The sequence below is a fragment of the Bidens hawaiensis genome, unplaced genomic scaffold (assembly GCF_021521415.1).
Source record: "Bidens hawaiensis isolate Kalapana, Puna unplaced genomic scaffold, B.hawaiensis_p1.1 tig00039994_1, whole genome shotgun sequence".
NCBI classification, from domain to species: Eukaryota; Viridiplantae; Streptophyta; class Magnoliopsida; order Asterales; family Asteraceae; genus Bidens; species Bidens hawaiensis.
The window spans coordinates 86,839-107,652 of NW_027505635.1; the positions used below are offsets into that span (position 1 = coordinate 86,839).

Sequence of the window (20,814 nt, forward strand, 5' to 3'; positions counted from 1 at the left end):
CCCCGGTTACCCAAGCCGGGGCAAGTGAAGTAAATTTTATGAACACTACCCCAGTTACCCAAGCTGGGGCAAGTGCAGTAAATAATCGCTCACTGGGATTCACCGATACCCAGTTAGAGAAACGAACAAGACTCCCCCGCCAAACACTCGATGAAGTTAAAGCATGGGCGGAGGCACGTCAGAGGGAATTCCAAGCTGAGTTGGACGAACGCTTGCGTTCCGTCCAACAGGCTGACGAATTCGAAGAATACTTGGACGATGACTCGGAGGAATCCGACACCGACGCGAACCCTCGCCATAGGGCAAAAGGGAAGCGTAAGGAAACGGACTCCCAACCGAAAAGGCGTTTTGGAGAAGCCTTCAAACCAAAAAACACAGGTGGAAGCCCACGTGACTTCTCCAAAACATTTAGACCAACTGTTGCAAATGCGGGAACGTCCAAATTTGCAAGGGACATTGCGGAAGCAATCGCCCCAAAAAGTGCCAAACAGATGTCCAACATCGGCACTTATGATGGTATATCTGACCCAGATGATCATTTGAACAGATTCATAGCGGGGGCAACCGTCAGCAATTGGACGGAACCTACGTGGTGTTACATGTTCCAAATGACGCTTGTTGGGCCAGCTAGAGCGTGGTTCGATCGTCTACCGGTCAACCACATCTACGACTGGGCAGACTTCCAACAGAAGTTTAGCCAACACTTCAGCCAACAACGAAAGTATACCGAGGAGCAATGGACAATCCTCAAATGCATTCGAGAGGAAGATGAATCTTTGCTAGACTTCATCACTCGCTTCAACTCAAAGAAGCTAAGTCTGGGTAATATCAGCGAAGATCTTGTTCGCGCTGCTTTCATCCAGGGCGCGAACGACCCAGAGCTCATCCGCACCTTAACGGGTAAAGATGGCATGCCATCCACATGGGATGCCATCATGACAGCAGCAAAACGCTTTGCGGAAACGGAGAAGCAACTGGGTAGAGATCTCCCACAGAGCACAAACCTCTACACCCAGAAAACAAGAGAAGACAACGTCCTTACCGCCCGATTAAACAAAAAGCGGAAGCTAGGCATTTGGCAGTCAAGGGTAAACTTTGACACCTCATCCGGCTTGCAACATCGGTTAGGCGGAAGGGATAACGTACGGTCGAACCAGAACTCCAGATGGACGCCACTCACCAAAAGCGTCACCGAGATATTCGCCACTGAGGAGCTCCCATGGCCAAAAGCTCCAATAATCCGACATCGTCCCAATGCTGATCGGAGCAAATACTGTGACTTTCACAGGACAAAAGGCCACAACACTGAAGAATGCATAGACGTAAAGGACATGGTCGAAGCATTTGTCAGAGATGGGACGCTCGCGCACCTCGTGGCGCAATGAACGCTGAGCAGGCTGATGCGTGTAGAATCCCAGCTGGGGAAAACACGAATAAAATTATAGCTTCAATATGGAGACTACATGCTGCGTAAAGAACGAGATCCCGAACCAGGTGCATATCGGCTCGATGGCACTCCCATCCCAACAACATGGAAGGGAGCTCAATTACACAGTTTGCATGTAGATCAATTCCAAATTTGTAAAGGCCCAGAGCCACTTCTAATGGAAATGATTCTCCTTAGAACATCGACGCTGATGATTTTACATTTATACTTTATGAACTATCAACACTGATGCCGGTTTTCACCGCATACATAAGTGTGAAAGTCGTTGCATGGGGAAGGCGGCAAAACCGGCATAAACCCAAAAAACGGCAAACCTTCACGCAGGTCAGTTGAAGGGGAAAAGTTCAGTCATCCTACTAAATGAAAGTGCCGGTCTATCCGCATGAATCATGATAGAGGAAACTGAACACTAACCTATTAACAACCACGCGTCGAACGGTTAATTTATTCAACACGGATATGCCGGTTTTCACCGCATAATTACGTGGAAAGTCGTTGCGTGGGGAAGGCGGCAAAACCCGCATAAACCCAAAAAACGGCAAACCTTCACGCAGGTCAGTTGAAGGGGAAAAGTTCAGTCATCCTACTAAATGAAAGTGCCGGTCTATCCGCATGAATCATGAGAGGAAACTGAACACTAACCTATTGACAACCGCGCGTCGAACGGTTAACTTATTCAAAACAGAATTTCTAACAAAAGGATGAGGAAAACCTACACGCAGGTCATATATAGGTAAAGTTTAGCCATCCTACTAAGTGCAAGTGACGGTCCTACCCGCACAATCACGAAAGAGGAAGCAAAACTTCAACCTATTATCTACCACGTTCAAAGGTTAACTTATCCTAAACACTTAGAAATTTCAAAAAAGATGAGGAAAACCTCCACGCAGGTCAGATGTAGGTAAAGTTTAGCCATCCTACTAAGTGCAAGTGACGGTCCTACCCGCACAATCACGAAAGAGGAAGCAAAACTTCAACCTATTATCTACCACGTTCAAAGGTTAACTTATTCTAAACACTTGGAAAATTGCTAATTTAAACTAAAGTATGCAAGTCATATAACGTTTACAAAGCAAGGAATCCAATGAAAGTAGCGGTCTTACCCGCACAAAGATTTATATTTCATAATATTCATTACAAGAATGGCCGGGTAACTACCCGCCTACAAGAAAATAAATCTATACAAGCTAAATCTATCCTAGCAGTGGGAAGGGATCTTCAGGATCAGGCTTCAGGGCCACTTCCACTTGGACCCGCACCATCAGTAGAACGTGGCGGTCCAAGGAAAGCTTTAAGGATAGCTAGCCCATCATCAGCAGCAGCAACTTGGTTCACCTTCTCCACCACCGGATGCGGGAAGGCGGCATACTGATTCACTGCTTGGTCGTAAACAGCTTCAGTATCAACATTGTACAAAGGGAAGTTGGAAGGCGGGATGCCTTTCTCAACGAACCCTAGACCAAGCAGGAAGCCGGCCTTTTCCCCATCCTCGTGAGAAGCGTTGAGGGCTGCGCTCATAGCATCGTCATAAGACATATCAGCAAAGACCCGATGCACAACCTACAAGAAAATATACAAGTATCAGAACCTTTTCTATTTACAAAGAAAAGCGTAAAGACATGAAAAGCATACCTGAGACAACGCTTCTCGAAGAAGCCATTCCTTGGCAACCAGAGCTTCTTGGAGGGCAGCTTGAGCTTCGTTACGGGCGCGTTCGGCTTCACTCTTGTTGAGGTTGGCAAGCAACACTTCTTTAGCCGCAGCCTCTTCGACGCCCTTTAGCTTCCGCTCAGTATGGTCAAGCACCCCCTCTGGTCCAAGATCTCCTGGAGCTTTTTGGCGTCTTCCATCGCCAAGGCATCATGAGCCTGCTGGAGAGCCTCTAATTTGGCTTTAAGCTCTTCATTCTCCACGCGTAGAGGCTCAGCAATAGCTTCAGCCTTGGTGGCCCTCTCGGTTGCGTTCCTTGCAGTTTCCTTAGCCAGCCGAAGCTGTTCATTAACAGCTTGGGCAGCCTTGGAACGGGCCTCGAGCCAGGCCTGAACTTCAACCTCGAGGGCCTTGAAGGCCTTCTCCTTTTCCGCAGCAGCTGCGGTAAGCCTTTGGTTCTCCTCCCGGACAGCCCGCGCCTGAGCTACTTCTTTAATGCGAGCTGCTTTTAACTTGTCATTTTCACGACAAAGCAGCTCGACGCGCGGCTGCATCCGGGCCAGGAGAACCCGAAGCTCATTGGTTAGCCTACCCTCCTGGTAGCTAGCCATGGCTTCCCCCAACGCACCACTGGGAGCAGCGTGACGAGCCCACTCCACGCACTCCACAGGGGTGCGAAGGGTTGTTCCTCGGCGGATGTTCCATCGTGGAACATACACTTCATTGGAATCCAACACTGCAAAAAACATAAAGCAGTTAGGAAAAGATGATAAAAAAAATATATATATATAAAATGGGCCAAAAGAACCCTACGCACCTGTAGGGTCAATAACAGGCCGATAGCCGCCAAACCCATCACCTGAACCCAAGGGAAATCCATCCAAGAGGTCAGGCAGATGGGAAGGAGGCAGAGGTTGGCGATAAACCCCATGCATACCTGAAGGTTCGGCCGTCGTTACCGATGACGGAGGCATGGTAACAGCCGCCGCGGTCGCCGCCGCGGAATCCGCAGCAAAAGTAACCGCCGGCTCAGTGAAAGATGTGGTAAAAATGGCACTGACAGCCGGCGGTGACGTCATCACAGCTGGAACAGTCGGCTCAAAGGAGTGAGCAACTGAACCAGCGGAAGCAGGCGCAGGCGCCTGGGTCGTCGCCTCGGGTAGGCTGACCAAGCCTACCGTCATGGGCGGAGGGATACTCTGCGCTCCACCCTGGAATGCGTCAACATCCACGCCTGCACAAAGAAGATAAGCATTAATGATGGAAAACTATGAAGTTAAAGATAAAGGAAGTTTGTACTTACGGGTTTTCTTGAGCCTGAAAGTGCGGACGGGCAGGGATGAACCCGATGGAGCCGGCCTCTTCAACCCGACGTGTATGACTTTACAATCATTAAAATCGCGCATAAGGGTTTTTGCTTGTGCGAGGTACAGGGCCATTGTGTCGTTCACGGCCGTGTACGTTCCGTTTATCTGGTTGGCTACTAACATGGAATCCACGTGGGCTTCCAAGTTTTTCACTCCCATTTTACGCGCAATTCTCAGCCCTGCCAAGAATGCTTCATACTCGGCTTCGTTATTCGTACTTGGAAAATCCAGTCGAATAGCGTAAGTGTATTCTTGGCCTGCTGGGTTGGTTAATTTCAACCCTGCACCTGAACCCTCGTTGCTGGCTGCTCCATCAGTGTAGAGTCGCCAGACATCATTGATGTCCTGTGCTGGGGAGGGTTGAGCCTCCTCCTGGCACTCTTTCTCCCGCGAAGCGGGGACTTCTGCAATAAAGTCGGCCAGGACCTGGCCTTTCATAGCTGGTCTTGGCTTGTACTTTATCGCATATTCCCCCAACTCAATTGCCCATTTGGCTAGACGTCCCGATAATTCGGGTTTGCCTAGAACGTTTGCGAGTTTGAAGTTGGTGAGAATGGTGATTGGGTGACCCTGGAAATATCGTCTTAGTCTGCGTGAAGCTTGTACAAGTGCTAAGACTAATTTTTCCAGGGTGGAGTACCGGGTTTCTACGTCTGTTAGGACACGGCTAACATAGTAAATAGGCATCTGGATACCTTTCCGCTCTACTAGCAGGACTGCCCCGGTCGCTCTATCTGTGGCAGAAAGGTATATGATTAATTCCTCCCCCGCTTCTGGTGCTGTGAGCGTTGAGAGTTCGATCAAGCGTGACCGAATTTCCTGAAAAGCTGCTTCCGCTTCTGGTGTCCAGCGGAAGTGCGTTTTCTTTAAACAGTTTCTCAATGTTGACACGAATGGGAACGACCTATCCGCATGGTTTGACAAAAAGCGGTTAAGTGCGACTAGGCGTCCATTCAGTGTCTGAGCTTGCTTGATGGTAGTAGGTGATTCCATTTTGATAATGGCTTCGACCTTTTCAGGGTTCGCTCTGAAGCCATCTTTAGTAACAATGACTCCCAAGAACTTTCCTTCTTCCATCCCAAAGGAACACTTGCTCGGGTTGAGCTTCATGTTTATCTTTCTGAGCGTGTTGAAAGTTTCTTCGATGTCTTTCAACATCGCTTCTGGCTCAGGGCTTTTGATGACCAAATCATCCATGTAGACTTCCAAGTTTCTCCCAATTTGGGCATGAAACTCTTTGTCCATCAGGCGTTGGTATGTGGACCCTGCATTCTTAAGTCCGAATGGCATCATTTGATAACAAAATGTGCCATCGGGCGTCCGAAATACGGTTTTGTCCTGATCATCTACAGCCATGTGGATTTGATGGTACCCCTTATATGCGTCAAGGAAGCATTTAAGGCGAAACGGTGCTAATGAATCCACTTTGAGGTCAATTTCGGGTAACGGGTAACAATCTTTGGGGCATGCTTTGTTTAAATCTTTGAAATCTATGCACATGCGCCATTGTTTGTTAGCCTTCGGTACCATAACGGGATTTGCAACCCATGTTTGATATCTACTAACGCGTACGATGCCCGCGTCAAGGAGTTCCTTGACTTGGGTTCTACACGCGTTAGCTTGTTCCGCCCCCATTACTCTGCGCTTTTGTATGACTGGCGTAAAAGTCGGGTCACACTTGAGCTTATGCTCTGCCTTACTTAGAGGTACACCAGTCATGTCAGCTGGTGTCCACACAAAGATGTCAGCGTTTTTCTGTAGTAAGCGTTTGAGCAAGGTGCGCGTAGGATCAGTGATTGTTGGGCCAATTGTAACAGCCTGGTCAGGGTATTTGCCATTGAGGGCCCATTTTTCTGGTTCGGTGATGGTTGGTTTAGCCATCTTTGGTTTGGGTTTAGATGAGACGGATGCGATGCATACCTGGGGGATACCGGTGATCATCGCTACACCCTCAGCAGTTGGCCATCCCATCATGCCGTGAACTGAAGATACCACGGCGTTGAATCTTGCCATCCCGTCTCTCCCGAAGAGAATGTCGTATGTGTGATGTGGCTTCCTCATTACGACGAAGTCCACGTCTTCTGTGCGGGAGTATTTCCCGTCCGTGAGAATGACGGGGAAAGATAGGATACCCAGGGGGGTGTTTGTGCTGCCGTCGAACCCTTCCATTGAGGCGTAAACCGTTTCCAGGCGTTCTTTGTCTTCGTCGTCTAGCTTGTCGAAGAACTGCCTGTACATAACCGTTGACGAGGCGCCGTTGTCAGCAAGAGTGCGGGAAGTTATGTAATGCCCCAGCTGGCTTTTGATGACGATAGGGCCTTCCTTGCTGGGTCCTCCTGGCACTCGCGGGTAGCGCACCTCAGCTTCCTTCCATTCGCATGGTTCTGTCGTTCGTCTTTTTCTTCCTCTGATGTTGCCATGAACCATGTGGATGCTGATGTCAACGGGCTTTCGTCCGTTGCCTTTATACCGGTTATCATTCCTTCCTCCATTCTTGATTGATGCCACAAGGTGTGCAAGTCTTCCATCCTTGATGAATGTTTCAACAATATCCTTCAAGGATGTACACTCCTCTGTACTGTGACCCTTTGTCCCGTGGAAGTCACAGGATTTGCTCTGATCCGCATTAGGTCGTTGCCGGATCATTGGAGCTTTTGGCCATGGGAGTTTTTCGGTGGCAAATATCTCCGTGACGCTTTTGGTGAGTGGCGTCCACCGGTGTTTTCGGTTTGAAGGGTGCGTGTTATCCCTTCCGCCAACAAGAGGGCGAGAGCTGGATGAGGTGTCAAAGTTTACCCTTGACTGCCAAATACCTAGCTTCCTCCTTTTGTTCTGCCGGGCGATCCGAACATTGTTTTCTCTGGTCCTCTGCGTGTAGAGGTGTGTACTCTGGGGAAGATCCCTACCCAGTTGCTTCTCTGTCTCGGCAAAGCGCTTGGCCGCCGTCATGATGGCATCCCATGTGGATGGCATGCCGTCCTTACCCGTCAACGTGCGGATAAGCTCTGGGTATTCGGCACCCTGGATGAAAGCTGCGCGAACAAGATCTTCACTTATGTTGCCCAGACTCAGCTTTTTGGAGTTGAAGCGAGTGATGAAGTCTAGTAAAGATTCATCCTCCTCTCTAACGCAGTTGAGGATCGTCCACTGTTCTTCAGTATATTTCCTCTGTTGACTGAAGTGTTGGCTGAACTTGTGTTGAAAGTCCGCCCAATCATATATGTGGTGGACCGGTAAACGATCAAACCACGCCCTGGCCGCTCCAACCAGCGTCATCTGGAACATATAACACCACGTGGGTTCCATCCAGTTACTGACGGTTGCCCCCACTATGAATCTGTTCAAGTGATCATCTGGGTCGGATAGACCATCATAAGTGCCGATGTTGGACATCTGTTTGGCACTTCTCGGAGCGATTGCTTCCGCAATGTCCGTTGCAAACTTGGATGTTCCCGCATTTGCGGGTCTAAAGGTTTTGGAGAAGTCGCGTGGGTTTCCCCCCGCGTTCCTTGGTTTGAAGGTTTCTCTGAAATTCCTTCTTGGTTGGAAGTCCGTTTCCTTACGCTTCCCTTTCGCCCTATGGCGAGGGTTCGCGTCGGTGTCGGATTCCTCCCGATCATCATCCGAGTATTCGCACTCACTGTTCATGTTGAGCTGTTGTCGAGTGCTTCCGAATTCGTCAGCCTGCTGGAGTGAACGCAAGCGTTCATCCAACTCAGCTTGGAATTCCTTTTGACGTGCTTCGGCCCAGGCCTTAACTTGATCGAGTGTTTGGCGAGGGAGCCTCGTCTGTTTCTCCAACTGGGCATCAGTGAACCCCAGTGAAATATTGTTTACTGCACTTGCCCCGGCTTGGGTAACCGGGGTAGTGTTCGTAAAATTTGTATAACCCCCGGTGTTCCCCCCAGTAGCTGAGGTTCTGGTTACCGGGGTTTCTTGGTCACTTACTGGCCTTGGGACCGGAGTAACGCTAACCATTTTTTCAGAAGTTTTGAAAAAACTGAGAATTAGTTCTAGCTTTTATGCACGGATGGCGCCAATGAAGAAACAATAATCGACCCCGGGCAGATTACGGATAATTTGGGGGTTAAGTAATGTTTTCCACGAGGGTTAGGTCCGGCAAAGAAGGATGTTCTTCAGATGACCTGCAAAACAGACACCGTGAGCTCGTCACTGAGAAGGGGGGGTTCCTCCTTGTGACCACCCTCCGGCGTGAAAATCAGACTAGATTGCTCTGAATATAAGTGTATATTGAGAGAAATAGCTAGTGAAGGTAAAATACCAGATGATGATACCGTTCCAAGGTGTTGGAGTATTTATAGCCGAAGGTAGGTTTCCAAGCAGGTACAGCCAGCTGTAGAATATTCCTGTTCTACCAACTATGGGCTACGCACGTGCCATGCTGGTTGGTGGGTAGGCAGCGGCCGATAGTGATAAGGCCGGCTGTGTACTGTTCCCTTTCCACCAACTGCAGGCTTTGTGCGTGCCACAAGGGTTGGTGAGTAGGCAGCGGCTAATAGTGACAAACAGTACTAGAGCATGCTCCTCCTCGTACTGTTGTCAGTGAGCTGTCACCCTGTGATTGGTTCATGGGCTGCTTTGGTCAGATCTTGTCTATTTTGTCCATACCTTGGCAGGTATAGTACAAAAGATATTCCAGAAGCATACGGACTGGCTCATTTGGGCGGGAGTATTCCCGCCTTGCTCATTCCTTCAGGTGACACTGAACTATTGAGTTAGTGCCTTGTGCGTGTAGCCTTGCTATTAGTGCGGGTAGCCTTCCCTGATGGCTTGTATCCGCAGCTGCGGGGACAGGCGGGGTACTTCACCATTGGGAGGCTTTCCCTGCGGAAACAGCTGGCGTATTGCGCGTAATGTCTTCATCTCTGAGCATGGTGGGTCCTGCGGAACCAGTTGGTCCTTGCGCAGACGTCCCTCTGCAAGGTGAGTCTTGCGGGTCCAACTGGGCTCTGCTGGGACCTACCTCTTCAATGTGTCTATTTTTAGTTTTTGTATTTAATATATTTGTGGTACTCAAATAAATTCTTACAAGCTTAAAATCATCATCTTTATTTTAAAAAATTTTTACAATGTCTACACATAATTGAAAAAGAAAAACCCGACTATAACCGAACCGAAACATAAAAAAACCGAAACACCGAAACCGAATGGTTTGTATATTAAAAAAACCGAAAACTTTGGTTTCGGTTTCGGTTTTACCCGAAAACCAAACCAAACCGAACCGAATCATGCTCGGTCCTAAGTCATAATCTACGCTCTCGCCACCAATTGTGGTAAAACCCTAAAACCGTTGGAAGCAATTAAGTGGTTTAATATACAATTTAATTAAATAAAACCTTTTCCAACAAGATATTGTCCGCCAGCCAATAATATGTTGATTTTTATAAACCATTTAGTCCAACAAAGTTGACTTTGAACTTTGAAGACAAAACTTGTCGATTTGTAGCACCCCACTTGAAAATTAACAGCTTCCAGACACTTCAATTTGATTGGTTGAAACGTGCCTTTCTTGACCGTACTATTGTTAGTTGCCAATAAACCGTCAGAGGCCGAACTACGGGTGAACAACTTAGTCGTCATATTCGTTAACTGAACCATAACTAATATAATAGAATCAACATTAACTGATAGCTAGCATAACATGTGGGTCGGTTTAATGAGCTTTCTAACTGTCAAATAAGGGTCAGTTTTGGTTAAGATATATCCAAACACACCATAACCGAACCGACCCATTTATTTAACTGACAATATGTTTGGGATTAACTTTCACCAAACATATTGTTGGATTATACCATTTTGATGTTTTTGGTTCAGTATTGGTTATCAAATTAAGTTAAATTTCATTGTTGGATTATATATAATACCATTTTTTTAATATTTGGTATTAATATCATGGATTATCTATTGTGTCGGATTGTGTCCTGTTGTTGTTTTTGTAATATTTGGTGACAACCTTTTAGATCTAGTTACATTGTTTTGGTTCAAAACCGATAAATGAAAACCTTCATAATGGACCGGTTGTTGTTATGGGTTTGGACACCCCAAACCTACCGATACGCACCCCTAGCTGAAACCCTACACAAGCATTAATCCAAAATGCATGTCTGGCTTCAAATATCATCATTGTGTTTTGGATAAAAGATATTTTACAATTTAGTGAGCTTATATTAGGTTATGGAAATTTCAAGTTACGTAACCTCACCTGGTAACAATAAAACAAAGTTAGGCTCTGATTAGCAAAGTAGACAATACTGATTATCATGATTCATGAAGAATCGTATGTTGGTGTATATTCTTCTCTTTCTCTTGCAAATTTTCTAGTTTGCACAGTTGGACGAATGGCATCCTCAAGAACGAATTAATATGACTCACCAACATGTAAACATGCACACACAATGAATTTTGATTGGATAATTTTCAATCTTATAATCAGAAAAATATAACTTTCAAATTGATGGCAAAGATCATATCCATAATCACAACTTTGATTAGGTTATATAAATCATGACTCGGTACAATTAAAAAATGGACTCAATAATAAATAAAACCAACATGTTTATCTTCTTATAGTTTAGCTAGCTAACATAAATTAAATACAACTCATTTAATTTATCCCTAATTAATTTATTTAATTAACCCAAAATACCCTTAACTTTGGAAAATATGTTCAACACCTCCTTGCTTCGACAAGGAGTATGTTAGGCATGCAATTCATTTAGTTGTTTACTTCTCTTTGCGTTTTAGATATATTGACGTTATCTTATTTATAGTGTATCGGGTTTGTTGTAATTTTCGCTTCCCTTTTGTTTTTTTAAGGCAAATTAATTCATTTTAGCTTCCGGGATTCAAACCTATAACATTCATATGTTTAAGAAACTTGGTCTCTCTGTCACTGAATCATCAACCCTAATCCATTTCTATATATTAATTTATAGTTTTATACAATTATTCTAATACCGCCCCAAAGATATTATTAACTTTTCAAAGACATGATAACCAATCACAGCAAAAGCTAGTTCTTTTTTGACGTTTGTAGCTACAAGACAGAGTGTGACACTATGTTGATTTGACTTTTATAAGTTAGTTTGTATGGGTGCGATTTAGCATCTTTATGGTTCTTTTATTTTTCTTTCAAAAAAGGCAGGTGAGGTTGATCAGTTCAACCATCCACTCTTTTGAAATAAAAAATGCATAGCATTGATTATAAATAATTAAAAAAATATATTTATATTTTTTAAATCTTGAAACAACCTAAATTGTATGTGAAGCAGATATGATTTTCTCTAATACTAGATAGGGAAAATATCACATAATTGTAACAAAAACTCAAAATTATCCTAATTAGGTCACTCGTGTGATTTTTTGTTCAAATTAGGTCAATAAATCTTTAAATCGAGCCATCATCGGATATCTTTTGTGTCAACAATGAAATAGAGAAGGTGTGGAGGTCGGGATATGTTCTAATATACGCAATTATATTAAAAAAAAGCATGCTAATTATATTAAAAAATAAAACAAAACACCTAAAATCTATGCCATGTCTGCGTCACCAAAAACTAAAGAAAAAAAGTTTTCCTATTTGAAACAAAAAAAATGCAAAGAAAAGTATGTTAAAACTTATAATTTAAATAAAATATGAAAACGAGTGACTTAATTTGAACACTTTTAAAACATGTGTATTATTATATATACGATTATGTATATAATATTAAATTTTGCAGTTTAATAAGCATGCTTGGGATTTAATTATATATGTAGCAATAGTCTTTTTAGTTATCATTGTTTTTTTGAATGGCAAACAAATCCGCCTTTGAGGAAATCTAATTCTAAAACCCGGTCATCTAAGTGGCAACTTTAGGAATGCATCACTTTAGTAAAAATAAACATCACTATGACATGATCGATAGCATTGGCTTCAATCATGAAAGTTACCCTTAAAATATAAGTAAATATATACTTTATTAAAAGTTGTGTTTACATCGATACATAAAACAAACAGACAATAAGTTGCGTCGCTAACTTTTTTTTAATAGAAAAACTAATCTGTTAAAAAATAAAACATTCATAAATGTAAGGTCCACAAGTTATCCTTACATTAATAAACCTATATTCTTGTAATTGTAATTATCCCACATATCTGGAATAAATCCATTCAAAAATGTTAATGTTGAAAACTCCTTCCAAGTGCCATTCAAAAAAGAAAAAGGTAAGAAAAGGAAATTCCTTCCAGAGGCCATAAGTTATTGGTGAGAGAAGAGATTGAGTGATGTGGATGTGAGAGAACGGTAAATAAGTTATTGGTGAAGAATGACTAAAAAAACACATATGTGAGTGTGGTTAGTGAGAGAGAAGAAAGAAGAGAAAAATGATATTTTTATGTGATATGTGTAGGGTAGGAGGGAGAAAACATATAATTGGTGAGACAAGTGACACATGGAATACAAAGACACCTTTTAAAAATCACTCTATTGATGATACTCTAACAGAAATATTAAAAACATATATAACTCTAAAAGAATTTAAATTGAACAAGGTAAAATCTTAGAAATCTAAGTATGGTGGAAACAAAAGCATATTATGCAATTAAATAACTTGTGTATATAACTTACAATTTTTTATAACATACCCTCAATACTAAAGCGAGCCTTTTTAAGACAGGATATCAACAGTCTATACTGATTTTGACGCTTTAAGCCTGATTCATCCGAAAACACTATCAAGGAGAAAGCTCACCACTGTGAGAAAACCCTCTTTAGTCAAGGTTCGAAGCTAAGACCTCAAAACTCCTAAGCCTTAACAATCGCCTCCATGTCATTGGACCAGAAGGTTCGAAGCTAATACCTCAAGAGTCCTAAGTCTTAATCATCACCCCCATGTCATTGGACCAGATGGTCAATGGCTTAAACTTGGATCACATTTTTTAAAGTAAAATGTGCAATCAAATAAAAACTGAAGAAAAATGTCCAAACTCAAAATATAGGGGCTCTAATGTTTTATGTTGTGTACTTTTGAATTTGTGTATACATACATCAGCTTTATAACTTTTAAATCTAAATCAGTAACACAAAATTATTCTTTTCGGTTAACAAAAAGGAATTTGTTATTCATTATTCAGTGATACCTTTTTTAGGTCGAAAAATACAGCCACCCAAGTGAAAATAGCTTTTTTAGAATATTATTAATACATAAGGGAACACCGAACCTTTAGCGGCGACAAATCGCCGCTATCAGGCCCTTGTTGTTGCTAACTATGTCGCTGTTCTTGCCTAAATTTTTTGTAGTGATAATGAGAATATGGTTGTAACTATATACATATAATAATATCTCTAGCTGAAAAAGAAGTTTTTATGCTTGTTCTAGAATTACCAAATTATACAAGTCTAACATAGTTGCATGCATGATCACTTCTAAATATGGATACCGGGTAGTATGCATGCTGCATTATATATTTGACTGTTTCTAATTGATTATACATGGCACTCAATCATAACTTGTGGACTAAGACTTTTTCATTTGATTTTGACACCCACCTTGGGTCAATGCTCATGACTTTGACCAAGTCAGCTGCATTTGATCCTTTAAACTCTAACCCTCTTCACACCTCTGTAGATATAGCTAGCTAATAATTACATACGCACACAAGTAAACCCTAATCACACTTGCATAATAATATAGATACAATCTACATATATACATGCATACATGATAGTTTTAATAATTAGTTATATATATATTTTATGAACTGAAACACCAATTTATGGATACTGAGAAGATGCAAGTGATTAATAGAAGACAAATTGATGATCAAGAAGATGTACCACTGCCAGGTTTTCGGTTTCATCCTACCGATGAAGAGCTTGTCGGGTTTTATCTTCGTCATAAGGTTGACAAGAAACCGATCCATATCGACCTCATTAAACAGATTGACATCTACAAATACGATCCATGGGATCTTCCGCGTATGTTTTTTATTTTTATTTTTATTTTTATTTTTTTTCTTATTTTTGTATGATTTCTATGTTCATCAGACCTAGTGACAACATGTTTATATGTACTTAGTAATTAATTAGGGTTTGGATGCATAAATCAATAGATATATAAGCTATGTGATTCATTTCTTTCACTCTTGTTGGTTTGATCATGACATATAATTTTTGACCAGTTTTTGTGCTTTTGAGCAGGTCGCTATCGTGCATGCGAATTCGTAGTTTCTTGGGTGGCAAGCAAACTCCATATACAGTTTGGTGAAAAGCTGTAGGTGAGGAGTTAAGTTTGATGAAAAACTCTATGGAGTTCGCTTGCCACCGGCAAACTACTGCAAAAGATATTGTAAGAACTTGCATGAGTTTGCTTGCAAAGCCATGAAACTGTTTTTAAAAAGTATAAAAACCTTCATAAAACTCTAAAATACTTTGCTGAATCCTAAACTACCTACTAATTTCCAAAAGATTCTCCAAAAGCTTATTATATCTTTAGAAGATGTATTGGCTTCCAGACTGCGAAAACAACTTCTGGACGCTATCATTTAGACGAGTTGGTGCGCTTTATGGGGATTCAGAAATGACTCCAATTTTTGTAGGATGAAGTGTTATAAGTAGCTTTTATTTGATGTTATTCTCATGGGCTCACGGCCGTCTCCGAGATTTTAAGTGAGCAAGATGAATACGAATAAATTGCCCTTACATAATTTTTCCCCAAAACTGATTGTTCATTGCTGATTTATTTCAATTACTAGGCTGAGACCTAATAAAATTTTATTAGATTGTTTAATGAACTTGTTCATCTTTCTAGGCCCTTATTGGTGTTTTTTATCAACCATTTCATTCCAATTCAATAATAACAGTTAGAAAAATTTTATATATATATATATATATATATATATATATATAATATAACTTTTCATATTAAAAAAATTGTGCCCTTATGTACGCCGTGCCCTAGACGGTGGCCGAGCCCTGTATGGGGTCTAAGATGGCACTGGGACTTATTCTTAATTACTCATTTTTTGGTATTCAAATAGAAACATTAAAACAAAACATAGACGGGTTCGAATGGATTAAAATCCTCTCCTTTGTATGTAAACTTAATTACTCATTTTAGGGTTTTTATTTTTAAAATGTGTTGTTATTATAAAAGGAATTGAAAATGAACATATAATCAACATGTACTTGTTATGTATGATTTGCAGAAGGCAATGACATGGGAGACAGGGAATGGTATTTCTTTTGCAAAAGAGGGAGGAAGTATAGGAACAGCATACGACCCAACCGAGTGACTGGTTCGGGTTTCTGGAAAGCCACAGGCATCGATCGGCCAATCTATTCTAGTGCTGGACCAGTGTGCATTGGCCTCAAGAAATCGCTTGTTTATTATCGTGGTAGTGCGGGTAAAGGCACCAAAACCGAATGGATGATGCATGAGTTTCGTCTACCTCCATCGTCTCCAACCCGCATTGATGCCAAAAGCATCAACCACATGGATGATAAATCTATCTCTCAAGAAGCTGTAAGTAAGAACGAACATTCCATGTGTCCTTTATACTTAGGGTGTTTGGAATAAGGTATATTGGGCGCGTTCAACACATGTCCATATTTAACTAGAAAGCCGGATAACCGCAAATAACAAGGAAAATTAACTAGAATTCAAAAGATAGGGTGAGATTTGATATAAATGAAATTAACATACTAAACGTAGAAGTAAATTAGAGTAATTATTATTATTCTACACCTTTAAAAAATAATAATTACACTAAAAAAATGAAGTAAAATAAATAATAATACTTTAGTTTAAAAAACTACAAAATATAATCTCTCTAGTGTTATTTATAATATATACTTTAGTTATTTGTATGTTTACTCGTATTAAAATATATTTAGAAGTAATTGATCCTAACACTTTAAGATAATTTGCTTCTCCTAGGGTTTCAATCAGTTTAATGCAAAATAGTTTAGCACATAAGTAAACAATTATTATAATGAGTATAAATTTCAAATATTGAATATTATCATACTGTTATGAGTATAATTTTCAAATACTGAATATTATCGTAGTGTGAAGACAAAACTAATAACAGGAATGGAGAACACAAGGAGAGAATTGTTTCCATTAAAGAGTTAAACTCTGTATAGAGGGAAAATCACTTAATATTTAATAATGTTAAGAATGTATATATATTTTCGAAATAATTTTGAGAATGTATATATATTTTCGCAATAGTCCTTGACATATGTTCTAAAAAGGACAAATACCATGTAAAATTAACATATCTTTTATGTTATATCGTAAAAGTCTTTTTGCATGTTAAATCTGAAGAAAAAAAATGCTCACATACTTTATTATAATATTGTTTTTCAAAGATTGTTTTTATATTTTTATAAAAATAAAGATAAAAGACAAAGAATGAAAAGCTTATAACTTTGTTCAAAGTTAATCTAACATATGGAAAGACTTTAATTTTTAAATAAAAATTGTTAAAACACTTTAGTGACAAAAAAAAAGTAAAAAAAAAAAATTATATATTGGTTTTTACGTGTAAAAAATTGTTTAGAGGTTTATATATATATATATATATATATATATGGGAGATTTCAAATGAGAACCCATTTGAGTTTTAAGAACTCGAAAGAACTCAGTGCAACGATTTTTTTTTGAATTTTTTTACACATGCGTAATATATATAGGTTATATATACGTAAAAAATTACATAATTTTTTACGCACTGAGTCGACTTTTTACACATGTGTAACGGACGAAAAAGTTAGTGTAACCACTTACATCTTTATTCTCTCTCATACTTTGACTTTTTTTGCCAAATTTAATCTCAACCACATATTTGATATGAAAATCCTATAGCATGGGGATATACTAAAAATTAATATCCGATTATAAAAAAAATATATTATTTATAATCATGAAACAATTTTATAGTAAAAAAAATAAGCGAGTCATGGGACTCATCAAACCCAGAGAGCTTTTAAATGGATTATATCTTATTTATTTGGGAAACTCTTTCATCATCAAATGCTAAGTATATTAATTTCCTTGCAATAAATGAAATTAAAATACAAAAAAATATATAAATATTAGAAACGTAAAATGTAAAACAAACCCCGTAATCAAATGCTAATTTAATATTTCAATATGGATTTAGTTAAATTAGCGATTCTTTTTTCTTTTAAGTTGAACAACGAAAAGTTTCACAAAATAATATCCAAATTATAACAAATGAACATAAACGAATAAATATAAAAATTAAGTAGATAATTCATTCAACGTTTCATTAAAAAATGAACATAATTCAACATAAATTAATCAAAATAGGTTCAAGTATATTATCAACTTCTTACAATAAATAAGCTAAAATCGATAAAAATACATTCACAATAGTAAAATGAAAAATTTAAACAACCCCGTAACACGGGGGATAAAAACTAGTATACTATATAAAAGCATATATTCTTGGTTTTTATAGCATTGGTCATTCTAAAGTAATATTAACTTTATCATTACAAAATGAGGTTATGATTTAACTAAAGAAGTATGCTGCAAATCTTCTCCATTTTATTTTTATAAGAATTTAATTTTGGAACCAGTTTATGACAAAAACTTCGTGAAATCAAACTCACTGAGACCAATGTGATATATATAGGTTAAGTATAAAATGAAAACCCACTTGAGTTGTGAAAACTTTATAAACTCATTCTCAACCACATGTTTTAATTAATGTTTAAATCTTGTGGTCCACAATTAAAGTGAATAAAAAATGTAAATATAAATATAACGTTTTCTCTCTCCGGAAAACATATATAAAATTTAGTAAAAAAATGTTAAAAAATAGCAAAACATTTTTTTTTATGTTTCGATGTTTTGTATTAAATGTTACAACATATATTACATGTAACAAAAAAAAACCGATGTTACATGGGGTTTTTGCGGGTTTTCACAACTTAAATGAGTTTTCATTTTAACATTACCCTATATATATATGTGTGTGTGTATTTAGATGGATTAATTAGCAAAAATCTAGCACAAGAAAATGAAACATAGAACTATTGTTGAGTATATGCGAACTATTTTTTGTTTGCCCATATGGAATTTAACCTAATTTGTCATTTATGTTTTTCTAAGCCACAAACCAAATCATTAAGAAAAACTATCTATAGCTAGTACAACTATGGACTAACTAGTTCCATCACATAATCGACTAAGCCGCGCATATATATATGATCATGTGTGTTCTTTACTTTTATGCGTTTTATTTTCGTGTTAACATTGTTGAGTATGCAAACTATGCGGTCTATTAATTTACTAACATGCTATTGGGATGATTACCTTGCCATTGCATAACGCAGGAAGTTTGGACTTTATGCAGAATCCTTAAGAGAAATGCGTGTCACAAGAAAACCTTACCGGATTTTAAAAAACTATCCGCTAAAAGAAATTTAGCGGTTGATGATATGCAGAGTTACATCAGATTCCAAACTCCTATGATCCAGCTTAACCATAATCCATTTTATCAAGAGATGAACCACTTGACTTCAATTGGTTCGTTTATCGCAACTTCAGGTGCATCAGATCAAGCTCCATCCACGTCTAGTTCTTGTTTTTCGGACCAAGATGCAAATGATATTACTAAACATGGAGATTGAGATGACCTGAGGTCCGTTGTGGAGTTTGCGTCTACTGAACGACCGGTTTACTTTATGTAATATTGCAGGCTTGCATGTATTATAATGTCCCATATAGAAAACCTAGCTTAAATAACATATATGTTAATTAAAGTATGATAATAATGTGCTACCAACCATGATGACATTTGTTGATATTCAGTTGTATGCATATATATATATAATGTGTGACCTGCTCTAATTCTTGTCGGTTCAGGTAGCTACAATGTATTAATTTAACACTATTTGTTATTGTATCTAGCGCTGTTCACGAGCCGAGCCGAACCGAGCGAAGGCTTGCTCATTGTTTGGCTCGTTTACAACCGAACCGAACGGCTGAAATTCGAACCGAGTGAAAATCGAAACAAGCCAAATCGAATCGAGCATTTTTCGATAGAACATTGAGCGATTTCGAGCATTTTTTAATTTTTTTTCACTTTAAAATTTTCAATAAGAAACAAGTTTGAAGGTTGTAAATAATATATTTCGTAAACAAATTAGTAGTTTTTAGACAAAAGTATAATATGTTGTAAATTTTTAGGAAAAAGAATTTTGAAATGAGATATAATGAACATGTAAACAAAATTTTAGTATTCTTAAAACTTGAATCGAATTAATAAAACAATAAAATTGATGGAATAGGAAAATTTTAAAAGTGTTTAAAAAATTGTATACTTATATTTATGTGTGTTGTCTATATATTTATATATTTGTTCATATATAACTATATATAAAATAAATTAAAATATTCGAGCCTAGCAGACCTTTGCTCGTCGCTTGGCTTGTTTACAAACTGAACCGGGCAGAGCGGCTCGTTTACAATCGAGCAAAAAAAACAAGCGAGCAGTTTCGGAGTGAACAACGAGCGAGTTCGAGCGGCGAGCTATTTGGACGGCCCTAATTGTATCCACACATGTATAACTAGTTTTAAATGGATTATGTATTGGAATGTTAAAAACTTATACTTTTTATTGTTATTATTGTTGTCTCACTGTTTAGATATTATAAGGTAGTTAATAGGTAGTTAAAGCTGGTTTTATGCATTAAAGTAGTTTCAATGTGTTTCAAATTTCTCTTAATCCTCTTTGCATGCAAACAAAATCATCTCACTGATAGCTTTCAGATCGCTTAGTACAAGTGGTATTAGAGTCGCATGAACGATACCAAGAAACAACACGTTGACGTTGGCATTCGATCCAAAATAATTCAATCAATAGCAGAAGAGAATGATTGATCAAATTCATGCGATCGGCGTTTGATCATTGGGAAACGGTGTTATCGGACACGCTCGACCCGGGCCACAGGCTAGCTCACTTGTGGCTAGTATTCGCAAGAGAAAAGGTTTAAAGGAGCATATCATGCCACTCTATGAATTTGAGGAAAAGTTGTAAGTTTGGTGGTTAATAATAATAATAATAATAATAATAATAATAATAATAATAATAGTAGTAGTAGTAGCGGGAGCAGCAGCAGTAGAAGCAGCATACTAATACACTCGATCATATGTATAGTTTATGTAATGTGTGTATTTTTTGTTATAGTTTTTAATTCAGTGTTGTTTGTGTTAATATTTGTGACTTTCTATAAGCCATTTCTTTGCAAGGCAGGCTTTATCTATGTATATAATAATTGTTGCTAGTTGGATTGATTTTATTATGAAATG

The 20,814-nt window shown here is 39.1% G+C and overlaps 1 protein-coding gene across 1 annotated transcript; it reads left to right on the forward strand.

Annotated features, from left to right (window-relative positions):
- Positions 1-14,242: 14,242 nt before the first annotated feature.
- LOC143614406 (transcription factor JUNGBRUNNEN 1-like) lies at positions 14,243-19,190 on the forward strand. The gene is made up of 3 exons (XM_077087854.1): positions 14,243-14,444; positions 15,674-15,990; positions 18,837-19,190. Exons 1-3 carry the CDS (start codon positions 14,243-14,245, stop codon positions 19,131-19,133), a joined length of 816 nt encoding a protein of 271 aa, XP_076943969.1. The 3' UTR covers positions 19,134-19,190.
- The last annotated feature ends 1,624 nt before the right edge of the window (positions 19,191-20,814 follow it).

Excerpts from the sequence above, each read along its gene's own strand:
- LOC143614406 (XM_077087854.1), top strand. The coding sequence starts at position 14,243 with ATGGATACTGAGAAGATGCAAGTGATTAATAGAAGACAAATTGATGAT. Across the intron at positions 14,445-15,673 it reads CGATCCATGGGATCTTCCGC|AAGGCAATGACATGGGAGAC; the intron begins GTATGTTTTTTA and ends TATGATTTGCAG. Across the intron at positions 15,991-18,836 it reads AATCTATCTCTCAAGAAGCT|GAAGTTTGGACTTTATGCAG; the intron begins GTAAGTAAGAAC and ends TGCATAACGCAG.